We start from the raw sequence: 22,813 nt of genomic DNA on the forward strand, positions 1-22,813 counted from the left end.
CGGCAGTATTTCACCAGTGAAAAATTTCAGTTCCTTTCATGTCTAAGTGCGCAGCAGAAAGTCTCTGTAAAAATCCAAGCCTGAACCTATTAGTCCCAGTAACTAAACTGTTTGGCGCCGTTGAGGATGACCATCATTCCCTGCAGCAGCCAGCCAAGAGCGGAAACGTGGGGAGGAATATTGCAGACCATGGCTGAAGCCGGAGCACAGCTGTGTGCTTGGGGCAAAGCCGCCCATCGCTGAATCCAGGCGGAACGGGGAGATGGTAGTGCCAGCGGGATGTGCCTTCCTCCCCTTCTCTGTGTGTGTCTTGGCAAGTTGGGTCTTGATTCTTGTCTTGAAATTATTTACATAAGAAAAACTTGTGGCTAATTTGAAGTAAAATGCCATGTAATGGGAGAAATGTCAGGGAGACTTTTTAATGATGCTCTGTGTTGAATATTTATTCAGTAGAGTAGGAGTTGGGAATTTTTGAGCAAGTTATAACGACGGGATGGTCTTGCAGGTTGTTATTTTCATTACATGTGTGATAATGCCTCTGTCCTGCCCCTTTCCGTAACATCAGGACCTGGGGCTCAACCAACGAGAGAGCAAAATGGTAGCACATCCCTCGGAAGAAGGGTTTGCCTGCTCAGTGTGTCACTAATTAATTGGAACATGGAGACATGAGTCACTTCCTTGCAAGACAGCACAGAACATGGAGAAATGGGAAACAAATGAGGTCTTTGTGGCCCAGCATTTTTTTTTTTTAGAGGTTTGTTCTTTTGGTTTTGTTCTTACTGTCGCTTGGTCTGTTCGGAAATAGGGGTTTGGGCTTCGGTCTTGCCTGTGGCAGCGCGGAAATCTCAATGGGGTTTCAAGAAAAAGTTAATCTTAGCTAAAAATATCTGCTGTTCACAGTGGTACAAGAAGACAAACCAGTTTATAACGAAGGTCTTATTTCCATTTTATATGCTGGGCAAATAAGGCAGCAGAGACTTTTAATGACTTCCTCAAGGTCAGACAGAAAGTAAGGCGGAGAGCGTGTTTTATTCCCTCTCGCTCCGAGGTTTGTGCTCGCGCTGGCAGAACAGCCCCGGTGCTCTGCTCCCTCCCTTGCTTGTCCTGTGCTCTTTCGGATGGAATTCTGTCAAGCTTAATTGTTCACGTTTGGTTGTGATTCAGTCTAACTATTCAAACTGGTGTTGAAGAGACTTTTCCCCGCCGCTGCACTTGCCCCACGCAGGCGCCATTTGCAAACCTGCGGCTCTGGGCGCGCTCCTGCCGGGAACGCTGTCGGAGAGCGGCGGTCGCCCCCTCTCGCTCGCCTCTCCCTCCACTCGGGTCTGTGGGTACTTCTAAATTCCAGAGGTTTGTAGCAGAGTTTGTAGAAGTGCTGTTGTGCTTTCTTCATTTGACTTAAACTCACGGGTACTTTTTGAAGCGTATGTTTTCCACAAGGTGGCTTGGATGGACTTAAACTTTTCTGTTATTTATATGTTCAACTTGAATAAGAACTCGGTGTTACCACTAACTAGAGGCATCCACTTTCTATTTGAAATAACAGTTTATTTAAACAATTACTTCAATTTTGCTTTAAAATAATTTTAAATAGAAGAAAATCAGATGTTACCTGTAACAGCAATAATTTTGGCAAAGTTTTTAGTTTATTTAAAATTTTGACTTTTTTGTTTGAGGTTGACCTTTTGAGCTGACCTGACAAGATTTTTTGAAACTAAAGATAAGTGTGTAGAAGTCTGTTTTAAAAGTCAAACATAATTGATTGCCCTACTTGGCTGCAGATTGTCATACCTCATCCTGCCCAATGCATAACAACTTCTTAATTATGTCTTGTTGTCTGGATGTCATTTCCTGAGGCACTAGAGAAATGCCCAGATTTCTTTTTAGTGTAGATTGTAAATAGCTTGGGAATTTTAGATTTTTCTTTTGTGTGGTTGAGTCATTTCTCTATGGGAGCTATCTGCAAGAAATTCTACTAATTATGTTCTAATTATAAAATAGCAGGAGCAAATGCTGCTTTAGAGAAATACTTAGGTTGAAGGCCTTCACGGGGTGGATACAGCAACCCACCCCGCAGATAAACCTTTGTAATAACAGCAGGAGATGGACACTCCATGGTGAAAATGGAGGTGGTCATTCTTCCCATTGACAGATAGCTGTCCATTCCAGTGGGACACTCTCTACGTTGTTCCTGGGGGTTTTATATTAAGTTTTGTGTTCAAACTGTTTAATAAACAAATATATTTGGTACTTTACTAAAATTAGTGAATCTTGGTAGCCTGCTTTCTGTCAAGATTTGTAAATTTTTTTTGAGATCTGCCAAGAGGTGAAGGGAGAAAAAGGCAAAAAGGAATTGTGCATTAGAAATGAAGAAAGTTAGATTAAGGGAGTAAGTCCTGATTGCTTATTAGAGCTCAACAGCACAGACCCACCGAACCTGAGGGTTAAGGGGTCTGGAAGCAGCAGAGAGCATGCTGAGCCGGAATGGGTTTGTGTTTTAAAAGCAGGGTTGAGAAGTGGTAAAACTGCTAAATGGCAGAAGTTTGACTTTGGAATTGTCCTCGGTGCTTTTTTTTTTAATAATAATGAGCATACATTCAGTAGGTCCCAGTTCTTTGCCTCCGTAACCAAGAAAGTCACAGTTGGAGGAAATCGATGAAAATGATTAGCAAGGACAAAGCTTTCTTGTTTTTTTTGTGGACGTACTTCCCCCGTCCATGCAGGTTGATCCCTCAGGAGACATTGGCCAAACCAAGTTAGCAATGGAAATATTCAGTATATTCTGCTGATGTGCAGCACGGGGCTCGTAGTTTCCAATATAAGTATTAGTCGTGATACGTAAGTTATGTTTCTAAGTGCTGGCCTGCATAAAGTCTCTCCAATCACTGTCCCTAAGACAGGTCCTGCAGGGGCCAGGCGATGAATTGGCAAAGCATGCAGAAAAACGCTACGTGTTCTAAATCCCTTTTTAATTGCAGCAAGAATCTTTAGCCTCATCTCACAGAAGTAAGATCTTAGATCCAGTGCTGCTCTTGTTCTGCAGAAAATTGAAATTCTCAGGAAAAACAAAGACAAAAAACCTTAAAACCAAATACAAAAGTGACTGCGGTAGGTCTGGACGCTTGACCAAATGAAGGTGAAAGGAGATGCTTCCCTTTGGCTGGTTTCGTTATAGAGCTTAAGGGCAGTTGTGGGTCTGTATTTTTTGCTGCAGCACGTGAGAGCCAAAATCCCAACATGAAGAAGATATTGCCTGAAGTAAGCTAGCGACACCCCTGAACATACACAGCCACACACACGTATAATGATGAAAATCAGTTTCATTTAGGTGATATGTAGGTATGTACCAGAATGACACGGTGACATCCTCTACGTCTGTGTGTATGTGTGGCTCTATAGCAAGTATAGTCTGATTATAATAATAAGATATTGAGCAATTATTATGGAGAAATAATTGTATTAATTTTGAGAACTGAGACGTATTGTGTCTTCCTGCAAATTACATTATTCTATAAAATGGTATTTATACAGATACCTGTATTACAGAGTGCATGTGGGTTTTACTAACTGTGGGTAAATATATTGATATAGCAGTTTAGTGAAAAGGTTTATTTTTACCAAGTTAGAACACATTGTGAATCAAGTAGAATAATCTTAAATTTGCCCAGTTTCTTAATGTAATAGTAAAAACTTTCCCTGTTTTCGGAGGTATCAGTAGGTGCTCCCATCCAGTTCCCCTTAGCCATACAAATGGTGATGTGCTGCGCTCACACCAGGTACTCGGGAAGTTGAACGTGTCTTGGGCTGCTTGATAAATGACCTGTACGCCAAGACTTGTTTATCCCAAGGCATTCATGACACATGCAAGTCTTGTTCTGGGTGATGTTAAGGATGGTCGAGCTATGGATCATTCGCTGGGAAGCAGGGAAGTCCAGCTGGTGATTTTCCTGCTGTTCTTTAAGTTTGACAGCTCAAGAGGCATCAGTTCCTAATGACTCTTAATTTGGGATTTATTCTTGCATGCCAGCTAATTCCTAACATCTTGGTCCTGATGAGGAGGGTGTAGATAACAGACACAGAACTCAGATAGGAAAGACATAAAGCACATGCTGTACCGTAAAAATGCAAAGACTGTGGCAGTCACTTCATAATTTTGCAGTTTGAATGCCTGCATATCATATTATTGCTGCTCTACTTCTCTTTGAAAATTTTTTATTTATGGTCATTACTGTTCAAAACATATTTAAAAGCCCCATAAGTCAACCATCTCAGCAGGCTAAACTGTTCAAAGGGGCAGAATGCCTTTGGCCACCCTGTACCTGGGCTGCATGGCAAACTGTGCGGCGCTACGTGGGCACAATTACCTGTGGCTTGTGTTACGAGGAGAACCGTGATTGATCCTTGAGTGACTTGCAATTTATCAAAGATTAGATATGATTTCTCCTGTATCTGATTAACCTTCTCTCTAAGATGGCCATCATTTCTGCAATGACAGTAGATTATTCCATACTTGAAAAGACGGATATCAGCTAGTTGCAATCAATACCCCACAAAAGGTGACACCTTGAATTCACTGGGTTATTTGTAAAGTGTGTCACAAACGGTTCAATCGTTTGTCAAATACACCGATTTCATTTAAGGCACCTCTGAAGTGAAGGGGATTTTATTTTAGTCTGAAATGCAAAGAGATAGAGAAGGGATGTTTGGGTTTTGTGGTGTAATCAGGCGCTGTTGCATGCTGCTATAAAGAGCAAGTACACATTTCTATGAGCGACAGATTTGATTGTCATTTCCAAACCCCATTACGTATGATTTTCTTTGTCACAATTGTATGGAGAGAGCTTGATTTGATAAGATTGCATTGCACTAGGTGAAATGGAGGTTAAAATGAAGTATTGTGCCCTCTTGTTATTTAAGTAACACTCTCTGTACTCTCAGTGGAGTGGATATATTTTCATATATTTTGTCTTTGAATTTGCTATAATGGCACATCCCTCCCCAGTATCCTTCGATGCAATTCCATTCTTAATGTGTTTTTGGATTTAAATTAGCTGTCATTTATTATTCAGCCCCACAAAGAATGAATATTTGAGTATGCAGAAATGCAATGCCTTGATTGACTGCCTGGTCCCTGTCTGGGAGGTGGGAGGCGTTAATTCCTGGGAGGGAGACTCTTACATCAAGTTTAGACAGTTTTCAATCTGCTGGAAGCTCTTTTTCAATGCCAGTTTAAGAAATACGTTAAGATCTTGTGCCTCGACTGCAGTTCAGCTCTGAATGAAGCTGAGAAGGAAACTGCCGTTCTCGAAAGGGAACCTTCAGCAGCAGGATGGACGCGTTCCGTAGGAGCGCAGTCATGAGGAACACCACCTAAACTCTCCTCCTAAAGCAACCTTGCCCACGCTAACGGAGAGCAGAGGCTGCCCAAGAGAAAAGGGCTCACGCCACGTGCTGAAGCACCGATCCAGAAATAACTGCGTGTCCCCCACACCGCCGCAGTTCTGATACGGCAAGATTCAAGCCAAGTAAACTGCAAGATGAGGATCCTCTTTCAGGAAAGCAATTTCGGCACGTCCTAAATGTCCAGCTCAACCGTGTGTATCGCTGAATCAGAGTCTCCGCTCTTCCAGGAAAGGTCAGATGTTCCACCTTCCTTTCCTTAATGCCCGTTAAATACACGGCCATGTGTCACTGCCTTCGTTGCCAAAGATCGGTGCTGCCTGATTGCACGGAAAGATCTAGACCGCTAACTACATATATTTCCAAAATCAGAGAAGTCACTTTAGTCCCAGGCCTAAATTCCCTTTGCTAAACTGATAGTGTCCCTTTCGCTTTTAATAAGATTACATTTTATTAGGCTGAGCTACCATAGTGCACGCCAGAGGATACCGTAAGTGCTGCAAAATTTTCTGCTAAGAAATGTGCCTCATAAATCAGTTCCTTGTCTTGCGAGAGCACATGTATAATAGCTGATTATATGGAAAAGAAGAGTTATATTGGCATAAGAACCACGTGCCTGTTCCTGAAAGCGTATGTGTGACTCGTCACAGCTCATGTCTGTGATATTGGAAAGGCCAAATACTGTAAATACTTAGACTTTCCTTATTTCTTTTTAATCTTAATTTTGGCCATGCCCCATAAAGTACTCAAACAATCTATTAAGATAGCTGTAGTTTGCTATGCTGATTCATACTACGTGTTTAGTTGTTCACTGGTTATTAATCTCTATAGTTCATATTTTCCTGTCTTCAGTGTTTCTCGTGGTGTCGGATGGTGCCCAGAGCACTAAGAGCTCCCAGAAGTTTAGCTGGTCGAGTCTCAGGTGCTTTTGACTTTATGGTCTTGGATAAATGTTTCATTCACAACTAGAAGAGAAAGAAACGTTAGCACCCATTTGAGTATTTATGGATTGGACTTTGATTCTTTGGTTGCTCATAGAAAATGGATGATTCTCCCTCCAAGATTGATTTTTATTATCTCCAGACATGATTTGTCTTGAAATCAATGCAATAATGTAAAATGTCATTGCAAATAGAGGACATTGATCTGCAATGCATTTATTAACACCCTCTGATAAAAACCGAAATGAGAACAGTAAACATGCTGGTATTCTGAAAAGAAAAAAAGTGAGTCCCAAATGCTCAAGTTATAGTTTATCTACAAGAAAAGCCTATTTTAAAATCTTGTACATGAAATGGCTTATGCAGATAAGCAAAAAATGTAGGCAGATCTTTAACCTTGTGACACTACCGGCTGTTTAAGAGAATTAGGTAATTAGATGGTTAATCAAACTTGAAACTCCTGCTTATCTGCCGAGGTCCCAGCAAGGAATATCAGCAACATGAATGGAAATTCAGCCCGAGGAAAAGCAGCGCTCTGTCCGTTTTCTCTCGCGTTGGATGCAGCCGCGTGTGTTTGGCATCGCCTGCCTTTGTCTTAGCTGCTTGTTTGAAGCATCTGGTAATTGAACATAAACTCTTGCACTTGAGCATTCATGCTTGAACCTGAAATTACCTTGTCATCCACACTGGCTTTCATTAAACAGCTAACAGATGCCCTGGCATGCTCCTATCACGGTACATGATGCAGAGAGTCTGAGCCGCGCATATTGAAATGGCTTTGGTCTGGATGGTCTCCTCTTGTCCAGCCTGGGATAAACGTCCTCCTCTCTGCGTTCTGCTGCAGCCGCTCTGGCCATTACGCCTCTGAGCTGCTCGCTGCTATTTAACGCAGACGTGCCCTCAGAGTATAATACGCGGGATACTAATATTTCTTATGTACTTGGAGAAAATGTACATATCCCTCAGCAAAAACAAACACTGCTTTTATTTTTTCCCATGTAAAGAACCAGACCGTGTTTCTTCTGTCCATAAGCAGCTGTTGCAGTTTTCACTAGCCGACTTACGTCCATTTGCCCGCGCTTTCCTCTCCAACGCTATGAATATTTACAAGATAATTTGCCTATTTAGGCAAAAGAGTAAACGGGAGAGGGACATATGCTGCAGACCTTCAATGGAGGATCTTTTACAAAATTTCCATTAGCTTCCATTAACCAAATCTGGCAGCATGGAAGTGCAAACAAGTCTTGAATGAAGTGAAATGGGCAAGGCTGGAAGAAGAAAGGAAAGGATAAGCCTTTGCAAAATCTTGGAAAACTTCCCTTGTACGTGTAACAACCTGAAGGCACCATTAAGTTTTGAGGGGGGAGTCCTGATTTCTTCAGTCTTTTATCCTGGATAAATATATCAAAACCTGGATATTCCTTTCTCTTCTTTCTCCTTTCACTTTCTCTGTGCCAGGGTAGATGTCTAAATAAGCATTTAGGTTTTAGGCATGCAGGTTTCAGAAGCCAGCATTAGAAATGCTGACATTATCTCTTTTTTGAATCTGTCTCCGAGATGCTCAACTCCACTGATTCGAGGCCAACAACAGGAGCTGTATCTCCTGAGCATGTTACAGTTCAATCTTTTATCATAGTAAAATACTCTATATTCCTTCTGCAGCCAGGGCCGGCAAAGCGTATCTCACTGTTTACTGAGCACTTTGATATCCTTAAATGAAAGGCACCGCGGTTATTAGCATCGCTGAATCCCTTCCCGGCAGAGCGGAGGAGCACACAGCTTTCACAGCTGAGCCAAATTGGAGAGGAGCACGTTTGGAAATGGGACACCAAGTAACCACCTAACGCAGACAGGTCTGCCTGTCCCTGGGCGAAAAAAAAACCCTCCGGTCAGTTGAAATCTTGCTGATGGGTACCATACATGGGACATCGCTTCTTGCTTTGCCCTGGTCCCTCTTGTATCATTCAAAAGATATTTGCGTGCTCTGGACTGACCTATTTATTATTTTTTTTTTTTAAAAAAAGCATTATCTCTGAGTGTCAGTCCCTGATTCATTTTATGTCACCTATGTCATGCCACTGTGGATTGTGTCCCACTGTGTCATGTCCTCCAGATCAATATGACACAACACAGCGCTGCGTGAGCTACAACAAGCAAACGCAGCAGTGCGAAGCTGTTTATCCTAAACAAGTAATCCCGCCTAATGGACACCCAATCAATAGAAAATCAGGGTGGGATGGCTTCTTTTCAGATTGGATAATTGTTACCCTCAGACCGTACCCGTGATGTCTGCAGCTTGCTGGTTTGCAGCTCAGAAATGCTTCACAGCTTCCCAAAATGAGATGTGAATTGCAGGCGACACCAACAGCTAATGACGGGTTCCCTTTAGTGGGGGACGAGGGACAACAGCGAAGCAGTTACAGCCTTCCTACAGAGGGAAAGTGCTGCTCAGCTCCGGTTTCTCCTAACAAACTGAAAGCTCACAAGAAAACTTTGTGAAAATCTCTTGTGATATAAACCAAAATACATTATCAGTCAGAAATACACCAAATTCTCTGCAATACGCTGCAGCAATAAAACTACGGGATGTAACGCAGGACAAAAACGGGTAAGATGAGCTCAGATAGCCTCAGCACACCCCGCTGGTGTCCATGGCGGTGGTGTTCAGAGCTGTCCCATGCGGCAGTGCAGGTCTGCTCCAGCTATGGACCATCCCCGGGACCTTCTGGGCTGCTCAAACCTTCCCGGTTCCCACGATGAGCTGCAAGCTGAGCCGCTGCGTGAGCTGCCAGCCTGGCTGGCATGCAAGGGAAACTGCACGTACAACAAAAAAGGGCCATTTCTGTCACACAGAGTGTGTTCCTGACAATGCCGGCATGGAAGGAAGGCTGTGAGGGAGCTTTCCTGCTTCCCTGAGCCTTCAGTGACACCTACAGACAGCCACCTACCAGTCTGCAGAGGGTCCATCCCAGCACGGGCCAATGTACCCTCGTTCACGTCTCCTGTCACTGCCTTTGCTATACCTACAGGACGCCTGCTGAATAGGTTTGTGTAAGGTGTAGTTATTTTTTTCCCTTTACTGTCTCGAGGAGGACCGTGGCGATGCTGCGAGGGCTGGAGCCCCTCTGCTGGGAGGACAGGCTGAGAGAGTTGGGGGGGTTCAGCCTGGAGAAGAGAAGGCTCCGGGGAGACCTGAGAGTCCCTTCCAGTGCCTAAAGGGGCTCCAGGAGAGCTGGGGAGGGACTCTTGATCAGGGAGGGGAGCGATGGGACGAGGGGGAATGGTTTGACACTGAAAGAAGGGAGATTGAGATGAGATATTAGGACGAAATTCTTTCCTGTGAGGGTGGTGAGCCCCTGGCGCAGGTTGCCCAGAGAAGCTGTGGCTGCCCCATCCCTGGAGGTGTTCAAGGCCAGGTTGGACAGGGCTTGGAGCAACCTGGGCTGGTGGGAGGTGTCCCTGCCCAGGGCAGGGGGGTGGATCGAGATGATGTTCAATGTCCCTTCCAACCCAAACCATTCTATGATTCTGTGATTCTATTTGAGACTGAAAACCAGATTATTTTCCCTCCTAATGACAGAAGGCTTTTTATCCCTTAAGAGCATTCCCATGGCATGCACTATTCACTTATTTCTCCTCTGAAAAACTTCTCAGTAATGCCAGAAGAACTTTCTCGGAAGTGACGTGGAACAATTTTGCTTGCTTTTTGTCTATTTGTTCTGCAGGAGAGCTGGGAAGTGCCAGACGCTGCTTCCCTCTGGGGAGCACTCGGAAACCTGCAGCCAGCTCTCAGGGGTGATGCTACTCATGGGAATTCTTACCCCTTATCTGCAACTGAATCTTTCAGCCTTATTTCTAAAACTATCTCAAAATGCACCAGGGTGCTCCAAAAGTGAATATCATCTCAAAATATCACCAAAATCACATTATTTTTTTTTTGTTAGCTGTCCTTGGGAATAATGCCCTTACGAAGCAAAGACATCTAAGGAAAATAACCTGCACTTGGGGGCGGACAGAACAGTAACAGAGCATTAAGATCAGCTCTCCCACAGAACCTGTCTCCCTAGGTGGTCTCTCTCACCTTGCAAGTGGACAATGAATAAATGAGTAGCTAGCTCAGAAAAAAACCAATCACTGTTTTTTTTTAATTTTTGACTTGGATGCTAACCAACGCGATTTTGGTATCATTAAAGCACTCGCCATAATTTAAAAAGTGCCTGATGTTACAGGTTTTGAAAATGCAAATCTAATAATTCTGATTACCACTTGGCTGCGTATCGCCAAGGTGTGCCTACACTCGGCTGCCCTCAATTACCTCCTGAATAACATTTTCCATTTGCTGCTCTGCTGGGGTTATTAAAACGGGGGGAGGGGATGTTTTTGTCTTCCAGCTTTCCCAGCCCTTGAGAAGCGATGGGTAAGCATTCTCCTTGGGGTGATTTGTACCGTGCGGCGCAGGGGCTCTTGCTTGTGCTGAGCACGGCTCGGGTCAGAGCCCTCCCCGCGCATCGTTTGTCACCGAGCTGGATCGGCCGTTCCCATCACCCGGTGCGTTCAGCTATTAGATCGCAACGCTTCTTGGCATGGTGGGATTGAGAGCTGGATTTTCGGAGGCACCGGGCACTTGCAGTTCCTACCACATCCACAGGAGCTGTGCTAAGCTGCTCTGCAAAGCAGGGCTTCAGCAAACACCCGTGTTCCATTCTTTATATGTTTATAAATTGTATGCATTGCAGCAGGAAGAACCAGATTCGTGGTGCGGACTCCTCACCTCTTGCAGAAAGTGCCGTGGAGGCGAGGGTTAGCCACAGCAAACCCTCGGTGCTGGCGCTTGTAAAGGACCACAGCTTACAGGGATCATTGTGGGACTCACAGAGGAGAGCTCAGGGCTTTGTGGGAGGCACCCACTTCATCTCAGAGTCAAGTCCTTCATCGATATTTCATACGGGCTTTGAGCAGGGCCGAGGATGCCCTTCTGATGCGGAAAGGAATTCCAGTAAGCGATGCTGTGCCTGAGCCCCGCTGCAGGCGCGGGCATTTCTGTAGCAGCCCGAGCTTGGGCTGCTCCAGGTCTTCTTGAGTTCCAGTAGTCGCAATCCCAAGTGACTGTAAAATACTCATACATCGCTTATACAAAAGCAAAGTCATAAGTCTAGGCAATAATTAAACATTTTGTAGCATGCACTTACAATGCTTATACCTGAAAAATCTAAAATGCTTTACTTGTATTAATTAGTTAAAGCTCATAACATCTACTGTGGTTCTGCTAAGAGTTACTCTCTTTTGTTAGAACTGAAACCAAAATATAGATGAATTGAGTATGTCCAAAGTAGTACTGCCAGGTCCCTGAGGACTTGATCTGAAAGCTATATAGTCAGCGATGAAATCTTTTTCACCACCTCCTCTACACTTTTGCTAAGGTCGTTGAAAACCCAGCAACAGCTTCACATCCCCAGAATTGCAGTGAGTAGCTCTGCCCGGTACTTTGTTGCTGTATCCTTATTATTTTAGCAGAGAATTAAGCAGCCAGCCCATAGCCCCTGGAAGAAGTAGTTAAGATTTTGGTTTCATATACCACAGAATGAATAATGCTCGTAGTATTTTAGCATGACAGCTGTGCAGAATAGACTTTTGGAATAAGCAAAAATATCTATCTGTATATGATTTTCAGACTTTTGGTCTCATTGTTAAGCAACATTTTTCCTCCTCTTCATTTCCTCTGAGGCCCTGTAGAAAAAAATTACTGCATTTTTGTCACAGAAATGAAAGACAAATGTTAACTTTAGAGGCAGAGGGAATTCGCGGGCACAGTTGAGGAGCTGAAGTCTGCATAATGTGTCGTGGCTCATCTTTCTGTGCCACCATTTTGCTTGTACTGCACGACTAAAGTGAAAAATAGACAATTAAACCAGTGGTAAAGGATCCGTGTGAACTTTAGCTGTGAATAAGGGCTTAGTCCTGAAGCCCAAGGTGGAGCTGGTGTGTGCTGCTGGTGGTATTTATCAGACAGAACTTGCTACGTCACAGATACCCGCAGGTTTGGGGGCTTGCCTTTGGAAATGTCGTGTGTAGGACACTGCCCTTTCTCACCTTTCTTCTGCTTCACTTCCCCAAAATACTCGCTCAGTTCTTGTTCAACAGGTCAGTGACATCTCGTGTAAGACCACAGAGGTCCCAAAAGGTGAGTCAGTCTGACCTACTCACTGACCCAAACCAGCTGCGCATCAGGCAGAGGAGTTACTACGCCCAGAGCCGCGTCCTGCCCCAAAACCCCTGTCTGACACTGCTGCGGGGCTTGGCTTACTGGGGCAGAGGTTTGGTTTCTATGGTGTGAGAGGCTTGGTTGGTATCCCTCATCACGTATATTTGTTCTGTAGGCCCTCCTCACACAAAGAAAACTACCTGGACTTAAAACGTAAAACCATCCTTTAGGCAGAGAACACGGCCAATATTCTTAACAAGCACCGAATTTTCAATAAAAATAACATACAACAATAACGTTTGTCAAGTCTCTCACTTTCCGGGTCCAAGCTGATATCACTCATGTTCTTAATATACCTTTCTTCATTCCAGTTTTGGAGATTTTACGTTGAGAGAATTTTCTTAAAGCAGCATTTAATTTAGGAACAACAAAATAGTTTTTTTTTTTTTATAACCGTGGTGAGCAACGCATGACTGTGAAACAAATTTTTGAAGTAAGAAGATTCAAATAAAATAATCTCCAATCTCCAAGCTTTTTCAGAAACGTTAACCGAACCTTTCAGATCTGCTGCACTCTTTTCCAGCCTTTTCTCCTTGTTCATCAGGATGGTGGCTAGAAGAGGATTCTGGAGTATTTACTAATGGTGTTTCAATCCAACAGAAAGAGAAAGGAATTGGACGATAAAATCAAAGGTGTCCTAGTTCACTTGTTGCATTAAGGACTTTCCTAAGGGATCACTGCAAATTCTTCAAGTTCTGGGGGCGATGGTGCAGTTGTGGTAGACTGCTTAGGATCTTTCTCAGCTCTACATCTCTCCATTTCTGAGGATGACACAATTAATTCTTTTTTTTTCCCCTTTTTTTTTTCCTTTGTTTGTAGATCCAACCCGGGTTATGGTGTCGCCTTTCAGCATGGATGTCACTGTTGGAGAAAGCATTGTCTTGCCTTGTCAGGTATCTCACGATCACTCGCTAGATATCATGTTCACCTGGTCATTTAATGGACACCTCATAGACTTTGAAAAAGATGGGGATCACTTTGAAAGAGTTGGAGGGGTAAGTATTAATACTAAAGCAATCTCCTCACAGTAATAAAAGTAGACAACATAGAAAAGGGCTACTAACAGAAGGAATGGACTCTTGACTAAGTTAATAGTAGATGTTATCTTGTGTCTTATAGACTGAGAAGATGAATGTTGGCAGTGTAATACTTCATTATAGTTGGTGTAGAGTTGTTACGATTTCTTAATTACATGACTTAAAGCTGCTTGCATGAACAATGTGTTCACATTGCAGTGGGATGTATGTCAGAAGACCTGTAATATGTTTTCTCATTGAAAAAAACTGCCTTCTCATTCAAGGAAGAAGTCCATAATAGCTTTTCTCTGGCTGTAACAGTAAAAGAAATGTAAAATATAACAATTGTAGAACTTTGTATTTATACAGAAAATAGCAGGAAATCAGAGCATATCCTCAAATTTGTTCAGGCAGCGTTTATTGGCGTGTTTATCTGTCACCATCTCTGTCCTCTTCTTGTGACCACATGCTTCAAATAAGGACTTTTCTTCTACACAAAATAACCTGCATAGCATTATGAACGTCACCGACCATCAGAGATGACATTTCTTTTCAGTGTTACCTGTGCGTGTTTTGTGGCAATGTCACGTTGATGTCTTTGGGTGGGTTGTCTGTTTGTTTGTTTGTTTACAGGAAACATGGTTGGATGGGGCTTGGAGCAACCTCATCTGGTGGGAGGTGTCCCTGCCCAGGGCAGGGGGGTTGGAACGAGATGATCTTTAAGGCCCCTTCCAACCCAAACTGTTCTGTGATTCTGTGAAACCCAGTCAGTTCCCACTGACAATGCAAACTTTTGCAATGTCCAGAGAATTGTTTATTTGAAGGTTGAAAAGGTCATGTTCGTGGAAATCCAATAGTTAGGAGAAGTCAGGTGTGAAATGATGGTTAGACTGCCTATTAAATACAGCCCTGGCCACCACTGTTGTTCAAGACCATGATCCACTGGCAGGTACAGGGAAGAAAGGGTAGTGAAGGTAGGAATTACTCCTGTAGGAGAGGAAAAAATCTGCTTGGGTCATTTGCCGTTTTCTGCCTCTCCAGGAAGGTTTAGGACCGGAGAGCTGGCAGCAAGGTAAGGCTGCCCATGACGGCCCTTCCCTGCTTGACTTTCTCTGCTTTTGCCCCGGGTGTAAAGGGCAGGTTGTTTCAGCTTTTCCGGTAGTTTTAGATTTCCTGAAGATGATGTGGCATGAATTTTGGGATTCAGAGAAGGTCAGTGCTATGGGAGGTACCTCAGGGCACCATCTGTTGGAAAGGGGGTTCACACGAGGAGGTGGCACGTCTGTCAGACCTGCCCCAGCTTCTCATGCCATTCTTCTGACCCAAAACAATCCCCAAATATTTTTTGCTGAAAATCCAGCAGCCATTTCATAGGCTGTGTCTGGAAGATGGGTAAAAAGTTTGCTTTCCTTTGTAACCATAACATGTTCCTTTACAGTTCAGATTTCATCAGATTTGGCCCGTTGCATGTTAGGCAGGACTCGGGGGGGTTCATTTCTAATTTAGTTGCAGTTTAAAAATGTTTTCTCGTCCTTCCTGATGAATTTTTATCTGTTTTTATTGGATGAAAGTAGCAAGAAAAAGAAGGAAAGAATTGTAACAAATATTCAGCAGAGGCAGAAAACTGGAAAGGGTTTTGCATGCTGCTCTAGGGGAGGTTTTGCAGAGCCACGTGCTCCACCGGGTTTCAGGCAGACTGGCAGCCCGTGTTTACATTTGTCAGGAGTGAAATTTAATGCTGAAAGGAAAAGGAAATACAATTTACAAGCCTTGCTGTTATCCCTAAAAAAAAAAAAACCCATGAGAAGATGCGCTTGAAGATTGATGCCTAGGGCGCACATCGGCAGCGACAGCTCTGCCCGGCGCCGGCGCCCGATTGGCCTGCAAAGCTAAAATTACAAACTTTATTAATATTCCTCAGTCAGAAAGCCACAATCGCAAGGTTACCCTGAGATTTCAAATGTGTCGAATGCTTTGTGTCTGGAGAAAAATTTAGAGAGAGTTTTCAGCTTCCTATACATACAGAAACCTAATTAGTTCTATTCAACAGTTAATCAGACATGCACTTGGCGTTCGGAAAACAAATTACCGCTGTTAGGTGATGCAAGATTTCCTCGGAGAGTGCTGCTCTCATGATCTTTAGCACAAAAACGCCGGGCAATCAAAATGCTGGCTGTAATACAAAGCCGTGAAACTATTGCAGATGTCTCATAATTTGGGCTGCTTTTCACTTACAAAATAGATGTGGCCACAACTTGGGCATCTGAATACCAGAGAGGCTGTAAATCGGATATCCAGAGAGAGAAAGGAGGAATCGGAGCAAACCTGCCCTCCATCAGCTTTGTCACGATGTTTTAATGGGGAAACTGCTTAACGGACCCAAACCGGGCTCCCCTGCCCCTTGTAGGAGCCATCATTTTAGAAACGCTCCCGCTCTTATCTTCAAGGCAGACTCATCATTTTAATAGGGCACGGCTTGCATTACTAATGTTTTCATCAGCCAGTGTAAAGTAAATCCATTAGTCACAGTGTCCTTCATGTGATAATGATGTTTAGCGCTCATTAAAAAGTAATTGTAACCACTTTTCCCTACTTTATCAGCAGGATTCAGCTGGTGATTTGATGATCAGAAGCATCCAGCTGAAGCATGCTGGGAAATACGTCTGCATGGTGCAAACAAGTGTGGACAAGCTATCGGCTGCTGCAGACCTGATTGTAAGAGGTATTTGAATTTTGTTACTGTTGTTGTTGTAAAATTTCTTTTTTTTTTTTTTTTTTCTTCCTATTTTCTGCCGCTGGTAGGACAATTCCTGGGCTCGGAAACATTCACTGGGATCCCAGCATCTTGTAATTAATCTAAGAAATAAGGTCTAAGTACACGCTGGGTTTCACAGTACGTTTTCAAACAGTGCATATAAAGATTCTTTTATATATACATCCTCCTACAACAGACACACAGCACAGATAAACACAGTAGTACATGTTCGTGTCCTGAATGCCAGACTTGCAGCAACTGAGCTCATTTATTTGATGAACGGAGCAGCATTTCTGCCCAGCAATATCGTTCCTTTTCTAGAATAAATATGATTTAGTAACTTCACTGATATTTTAGGATCTACTCATTACCATACACAGGTGATCTGTAAGTACGACTTTAATTAGTTAACCCGTGTCTGGACCGTTAAAATAAATATGATATATATGATATATGACTATATGACTGTGACTATCATATGATATATGAGATATATATATGATATATGACTGTCTGGACTGTTAAAATAAATATGATATATATTTTCCTGCTTGTTAGCTGTGAGGAATGCAAACTCTGGTGCTGCTCTGTGCCTGGCACCCTCGGTTCGCGTAGACCCCAGGAAAAGCATAGTTTGCGTGTTCTCCAGGTAACACAAGTTCTCAGGCGACTCAGTGAAAGGAGGAGAGCATGAAAAAGAAGTCAGAAATTCCCGCTTTATCAAAGCTGCGCCAGTGTAAAACGTGTGAGATTAAGCCCTGAACTTGCACTGAGAAGTGCGCCCCTGTCTGTAGCTGGGCGTTTCTGTTGGCCTCATAATATTGTTACGCTTTTCCCCACGTTTCCCCCACAGGAGTGTGGACACTGACGTTCTTATTCACGTGCTGCCGGAAGGGCTGGGCTGCTGGAGGCAGCGAAGCCGCTGCTTTCCTCCCCGGGCGGCTGCTACCCGTTGCTCTCGGGTTTTTCCTGTAGCACGATTTCAGATGATTTTTTTTTTTTTTTTTTCTTTTTGCACAAACGTTTCAAAACAGCCTGCTGGTTAGGTAACTTCCTTAGTGCTGGCTCTGTAAACAAACAGGAGGAACGTGACATTCTCACAAGAAAATGACCCTTGATGATGGCAAAAATACTGATCTTATCACTCCCTAAAACATCAACAGAGACGTCTCTATCCGGGCCAGTGGTCCCACGGCTGCGCCGAGAGTTGTGCTGTACCCTCTCACCCACTGCTTAAAAATTGGGAAGTATCCCGGGGCTGTGAGACTGGAGGGGGAGGTGAATAGCTGGTGCATAAATACAGCCTTCAGAATAATTTTTATAAGTTTTTTTTAAATATTGGAGTTATGTCAAAATACTAAGAGATTAAGTACTAGAATAAAAATCAATTCTTTATGTCAGGGAATATCAAACAAGAGTGTAAAGAAGTACACGCAGATCAGCCCACTTGTTCAGGATGGGATTTTTTCATGCCATCAGAACAGAAGCACGTGTCTGTCAGCAGCCCAAAAATATTTGGTAAATCATTAACCGATAATTTTTCCCTCTCTTGCCCTCCGGTAGCCTGCACCCTGCAAAGAAGTGTATTCTGAGATGTTTGGAATAACCACGGTTATCCCAAGACCTGAAGTGAAGACAGTTTGTTTCAGCCTCTGCTGAGCAGTAGGAGTAATTTGGGACAGATCCAAGGAAATTTCATTTCTCTGGTGTGACTTGCGGTGGGGGACCGAAGGAGCTGACTGCTCCGTGAGGCTGCATCGCGTGGCTGCTCCCCCCAGCAAAACAATTTAATGTTTTAATTTCTGAGAAATTAAATCTGGCTGGACCTGCTGAAACTTTCATTTTAAAGACAGGATATTGGAAGGTTTCAGGGTATTTTAGATATTTAAATGTGTCCAGCGCTCTGAATGTCATATGAGAATAATTTTAGTCCGGAGAGTGAATTGCAAGAGAGTTTGCTTGAGATGGTGCTTTTGGAGAGAGACTTCACTTCAGGTACTGCTACGGACAGTAACGGCCGTATGATACAGGAGAGAGGTCCTCTCTCTGGTGTGTCCTACAGTGCTTTACTGGTTTGAAGGAACCCAGCAATGAAGCAGACAATACTGGTCCACACACCGCACGATGCTAATTGCAGGCAGGTCCTTCATTCTTCACCAGTCTCTGGGGGCATCCCAGCTGCAGCCAAAAACCGTTCCGGTGTGTAGGCCAGTGGTGCAGCAGCGGAAGTGGGATGGCAGAGCTGACCTGCCGTGCTGCGGCAAGTGCCGTGCTCTGTCACGTAGCCCAGGCATGCCACGGCGCTGCTGCTCCCGAGGAGGCACCTGGGGGTGAAGCTGGGGATCTGTGGGTTTGTCTGTCCCCCCAGTGCCTCCCAGTCTCGTTGAGGCAGCAAGAGCTGCTAAACCACCGCTGAGACTGCACCAACGCCTCTGCGGGGACTCGGCTACCTCTGTCCTGAGCAGGGGCAGAAGACCAGAGCGCTCTTTCCTTGAGCCTCTGCAAAGCTCCAAGCAACCCTTCTCCTATAATTCTTCCAACAGGTCCCCCAGGTCCACCAGAAGGTGTGACGATAGACGAAATCACCGACACCACCGCTCAGCTGTCCTGGAGGCCAGGAGCAGACAACCACAGCCCTATCACAATGTATGTCGTACAAGCAAGGACCCCCTTCTCGGTGGGATGGCAAGCGGTGAGCACAGGTAGGTCCACCGCCTGTTCCTCAGAGCGCTCCACCGATGGAAAACACCTCCATCGGGACCCACCCGCGGGCCGAGCGGAGCAGCTCTGCGCCCTGAAGTGAAAAGTAATCTCAGTGGCTGCAGAGCACTCGTCTTATTAACTAGTTTCAAGTTTGGCAACCCGAAGATTTAGGGTCCAGTCAGTGCTATTACTCATCCATTTTTCTCATTAATGTTTAAGGGAAAACAGAATGAATTCCTATCTTTTGTTGCCGCGCTGGAGATATACAACAGTAATTGTGGTCTATAAAGACATCCCTCAGGGACAGACCGTGTCATCTGGCCTATCTTTAAGTAGAATTATTTTTCTGATAGAGGGAACAATCCCATGATGTAATTGCTCATTCCGTCAGGGGTTAATTTTGTTCCAGTTGCCATTAAATAGAGGGAACGCTGTGTTCTAAAAACAGAAAAATAAAATCCCTTTAAACCTGTTGTCTTGACACTTTGTTTTCAAAAAGTGGCAATTTAGGAGAAACTCCTTAATAGCAGGAATTAATGTGCTAAAAGCATAATGTTTTAATGCCACCTCTTTTACTTCTTTGCAGTTAACGAAATGTGAGAAAAATGAGAAAAGGTTTCTCAATCCTTATTCACTTTGTATTTATGTTAATCCCTCACTTTTAAGGGTATCGGATACCTATGACCTTTTTTTCAGCAGCTTTTAATACTTTTGGTGGGTTTCACTGCATTGCTGACCTATAGCTGTCTCCTAGTTCCAGAGATCATCGACGGCAGGACGTTCACAGCAACAGTGGTGGGTCTGAACCCGTGGGTCGAGTATGAATTTCGAGTAGTGGCTGCCAACCTGATTGGGATTGGAGAACCCAGCAGACCTTCAGAGAAGAGAAGAACTGAAGAAGCTCGTAAGTAGTGGTGGGCAACTGGGTTCAATCTTGTTGAATAAGTGCTCGTCAGTGCTAAGGGGTGGAAGCACTGGAGGAAGCTGAGGAGCACTTTCTGTGCCCGTCGCTCGCCTCCCTCGTGGCACGTTCTTTGTGTGCACACAACAGGCGGGGGAAGTTGTGGAGCTCCTGATGGGCTCTTTTGCTCACTCCATGATTCCCGGATGTGCATAGGAAGACTTCGTGCCCTTTCCCTGCAGAAAGCAATGATTTTCCAAAAAAAGGAATTTGGGGAAGTTTTTTTTGAAAATACTGCCCAGTATCCCTTGATGAGGGAGAGGAACTGTGAGAGCAGTGCCTCTGGCTTCCCGTGATCAGTGTGAAACTCTGGAGCACAGACTACAGCACCTCAAGAGTAGGAGTTTGAGCTTCACAGCTGCAGAGTCGGCAGGTCCTTGATGTTGGGGGCTTCCGTGGTTCTCCCAGTGACTTGGACCTCATCCCTGTGGGCCATCAGCCCTGGAGAAACCACCCTGAGCTGCCCTATGGGTCATTTTATGGGCTTCCTGAAGGTCTGTCTTCTGCAGCCCTCTCCCAGACACACCGCTGCCTCCTGGAACCACAGCGTGTCTTCAGGCTGCTGCTGGCACAGCTTAACAGTGATCCTCAGTAGCGCCTGTGTTGAGGGATTCCAGCACAAGCGACAACCGTTGAGAGCTTTAACGCTCTTTGATGCTGTCCCCGTCTTTTGATCTGGTGGAAAGGGGTCGCAGGAAGGCGTAGGTGCAGCATGGTGGCTGCGGGGATATGCGGCTGGGTTGTGGGAAAGCCCTGGTAGGTGGCTCCTCTGTTCTGCTTTAGCCTGTGATGGAACAGAGTATGAAATACGAAAATAAATAAAAGCCTTTTTTTTATGGAAGATAAATGTTTAAACTAAGCAATTAGTGGCTGAATACACAAGTTAATTGACGTACTTTTAATATACTATTATTGACATACTTTTTAATGTGCTATTTGCCATGGCAAATTAGTCATTTCCTAATAGCATTTCTGGTACCCAGCAGGGGAAGGGCAGCAGAGTCCTGTTGCTGCGTAGGTCTGTTCCATTTCAATGCGCTTTTCTCATCTCAAAGTCACCACGTGCATCTTCTCAATCTTTTTTTTTTTTTGTTTTGCAGTTCCCGAAGTGACCCCAGCAAATGTCAGTGGTGGTGGAGGGAGCAAGTCTGAGCTGGTCATTACTTGGGAGGTAAGTGGAGTCCAAACCAAGAGGAAAATTAATACGGTCCTGATCTAGATGCACCCTTTCGCCCCAGACCCCAGTGAAGCTGCTGTAGATTTCAAGCAGTTGGCAGTAGAAAGCCCCTATAGATAGCGTGACAAAAATAGCCTGGCTATTAAAATTGAGCTGAACCCCTTGCCCGTGCCCGGCCCGGCGCAGGGAAGGCAGCAGAGAAGCGCTGTGCGGGGGACAGCGGGGAGCGAGCAGGCTGCGCGTCGCGGTGGCAACACGGGCTCAGCTCCTCCGACTCGGCACATCCGTACGCGTACGGCAAAACATGGCCGGGCAGGAACCAGCTGAGGGACAGGAGAGAGTTTGGGAGGCCAAGCGCGGGACGTCCTGACCAGGCTGAGAATTGCCGTGGCTGCCTCCTGAGGTGCAGCCCTGACCCTGCACCGGGTTATACGGCAGCAAATGGTTAAGAGTTAGTACTACCGAGTTGCGTGCTGGCTTCCGTTGCCGCTAATGAAAGCCAGCAAGAGGAGGTACGGAGATGAAAAATGTTTAATATTCCTTACAGAAGTCGGGGTGAGAACTTTAGTCATTTGTCTGCTCGTATTTTCATGTTACGTTGCGATGCAGCTGGCGTATTTTTCCTAATAATGAACTTCACTCGACATGCTAACACTTCCACTTAGCACTATTTCTGACCAAGCTGGCAGAATGAATCGCCAGAGATATTTTTAAGGTTATTAAAAAACTATAAATGGGTTTTTGTCCTTACCACACAGCTCAATGTGCTAAATTTCCTCCTCTGTTGGACTAATTAGCTACGCCGTGTCTCCTAAAGATACTGCAATATGCTTCAAAAACACACATGGCAAGAACACCAGCCATGACTTTGAGTCATAATTTGCACAAAATCTAATTTGTATTTTGATGGAACAGGCAGTTTACTCTTTTAAATGTCCAGAGGCCTTTTCTTTATGGTCCGATGCATTTTTTGAGCCTGACAACACAGAGGAAGAAGCAGTCCCCAAAAGTAACCCCTGCGCGTGCCTAAGCGCCGTGGACATCTGTGGGAGAGTGGCCCATAATTACAGATTGGTTTAATACATTGGAAGCTTTGGCTTTTGGTGGAGCTTTGAGGGGGCTGCGACCCTTAGACTAGGAAGTGTCAGTGTGTCCAGAAGTGACCTGGAGGTGACAGGTTCTTTTTTCCAGCTGTTACCTAGTGCTTACCTGCCCTGCTCCATCACATTTGTGACAAGCCCCTCCCTGCCATCACGGTCCCTAACGGGTCACGTCCTGTGGAATGAGGCTAGTCGGCTGACCTGCTCTGGGTCACTGTGTGGCACTGGGCCAGGAGATCTTCTTCAGGGCTTCACGTGCGACTCCAAAGCTGTGAGAGCAGCCGCACGAGTGTTGGGAAAGCAGGAACCGTGTCCTGGGTTTACCCCACCGAACCTCAGCCTCAGTCATTGCAGTGACTCACATCGGTACCGGAGGCTCCCAGTCTGGGCAGGGAAGGAAGGTGGGTGCCCGAGAAGATGATTTAAGTCTTAGGTGAAGTGAATTGTGGAGGTGCTGCTTTCCACGCTGAGTACAGGGCGCTCGTGGAGCAGCAAGGC

At 44.8% G+C, this 22,813-nt stretch overlaps 1 protein-coding gene across 1 annotated transcript in view; it reads left to right on the plus strand.

The window, feature by feature from the left end:
• Nucleotides 1-22,813, plus strand: part of LOC309675273 (contactin-4) — a gene marked incomplete at both ends in the record, with an annotated part of 173,472 nt that overhangs the window by 144,896 nt on the left and 5,763 nt on the right. The window contains 5 exons of the mRNA XM_082487533.1: nucleotides 13,423-13,598; nucleotides 16,221-16,341; nucleotides 18,918-19,076; nucleotides 19,832-19,981; nucleotides 21,139-21,209. Coding sequence (XP_082343659.1) covers nucleotides 13,423-13,598; nucleotides 16,221-16,341; nucleotides 18,918-19,076; nucleotides 19,832-19,981; nucleotides 21,139-21,209 — 677 coding nt within the window. The remainder of the gene's footprint in view (nucleotides 1-13,422; nucleotides 13,599-16,220; nucleotides 16,342-18,917; nucleotides 19,077-19,831; nucleotides 19,982-21,138; nucleotides 21,210-22,813) is intronic.

The sequence above is a fragment of the Vanellus vanellus genome, assembly GCF_965231255.1.
Source record: "Vanellus vanellus genome assembly, chromosome: 9".
Lineage (NCBI taxonomy): Eukaryota > Metazoa > Chordata > Aves > Charadriiformes > Charadriidae > Vanellus > Vanellus vanellus.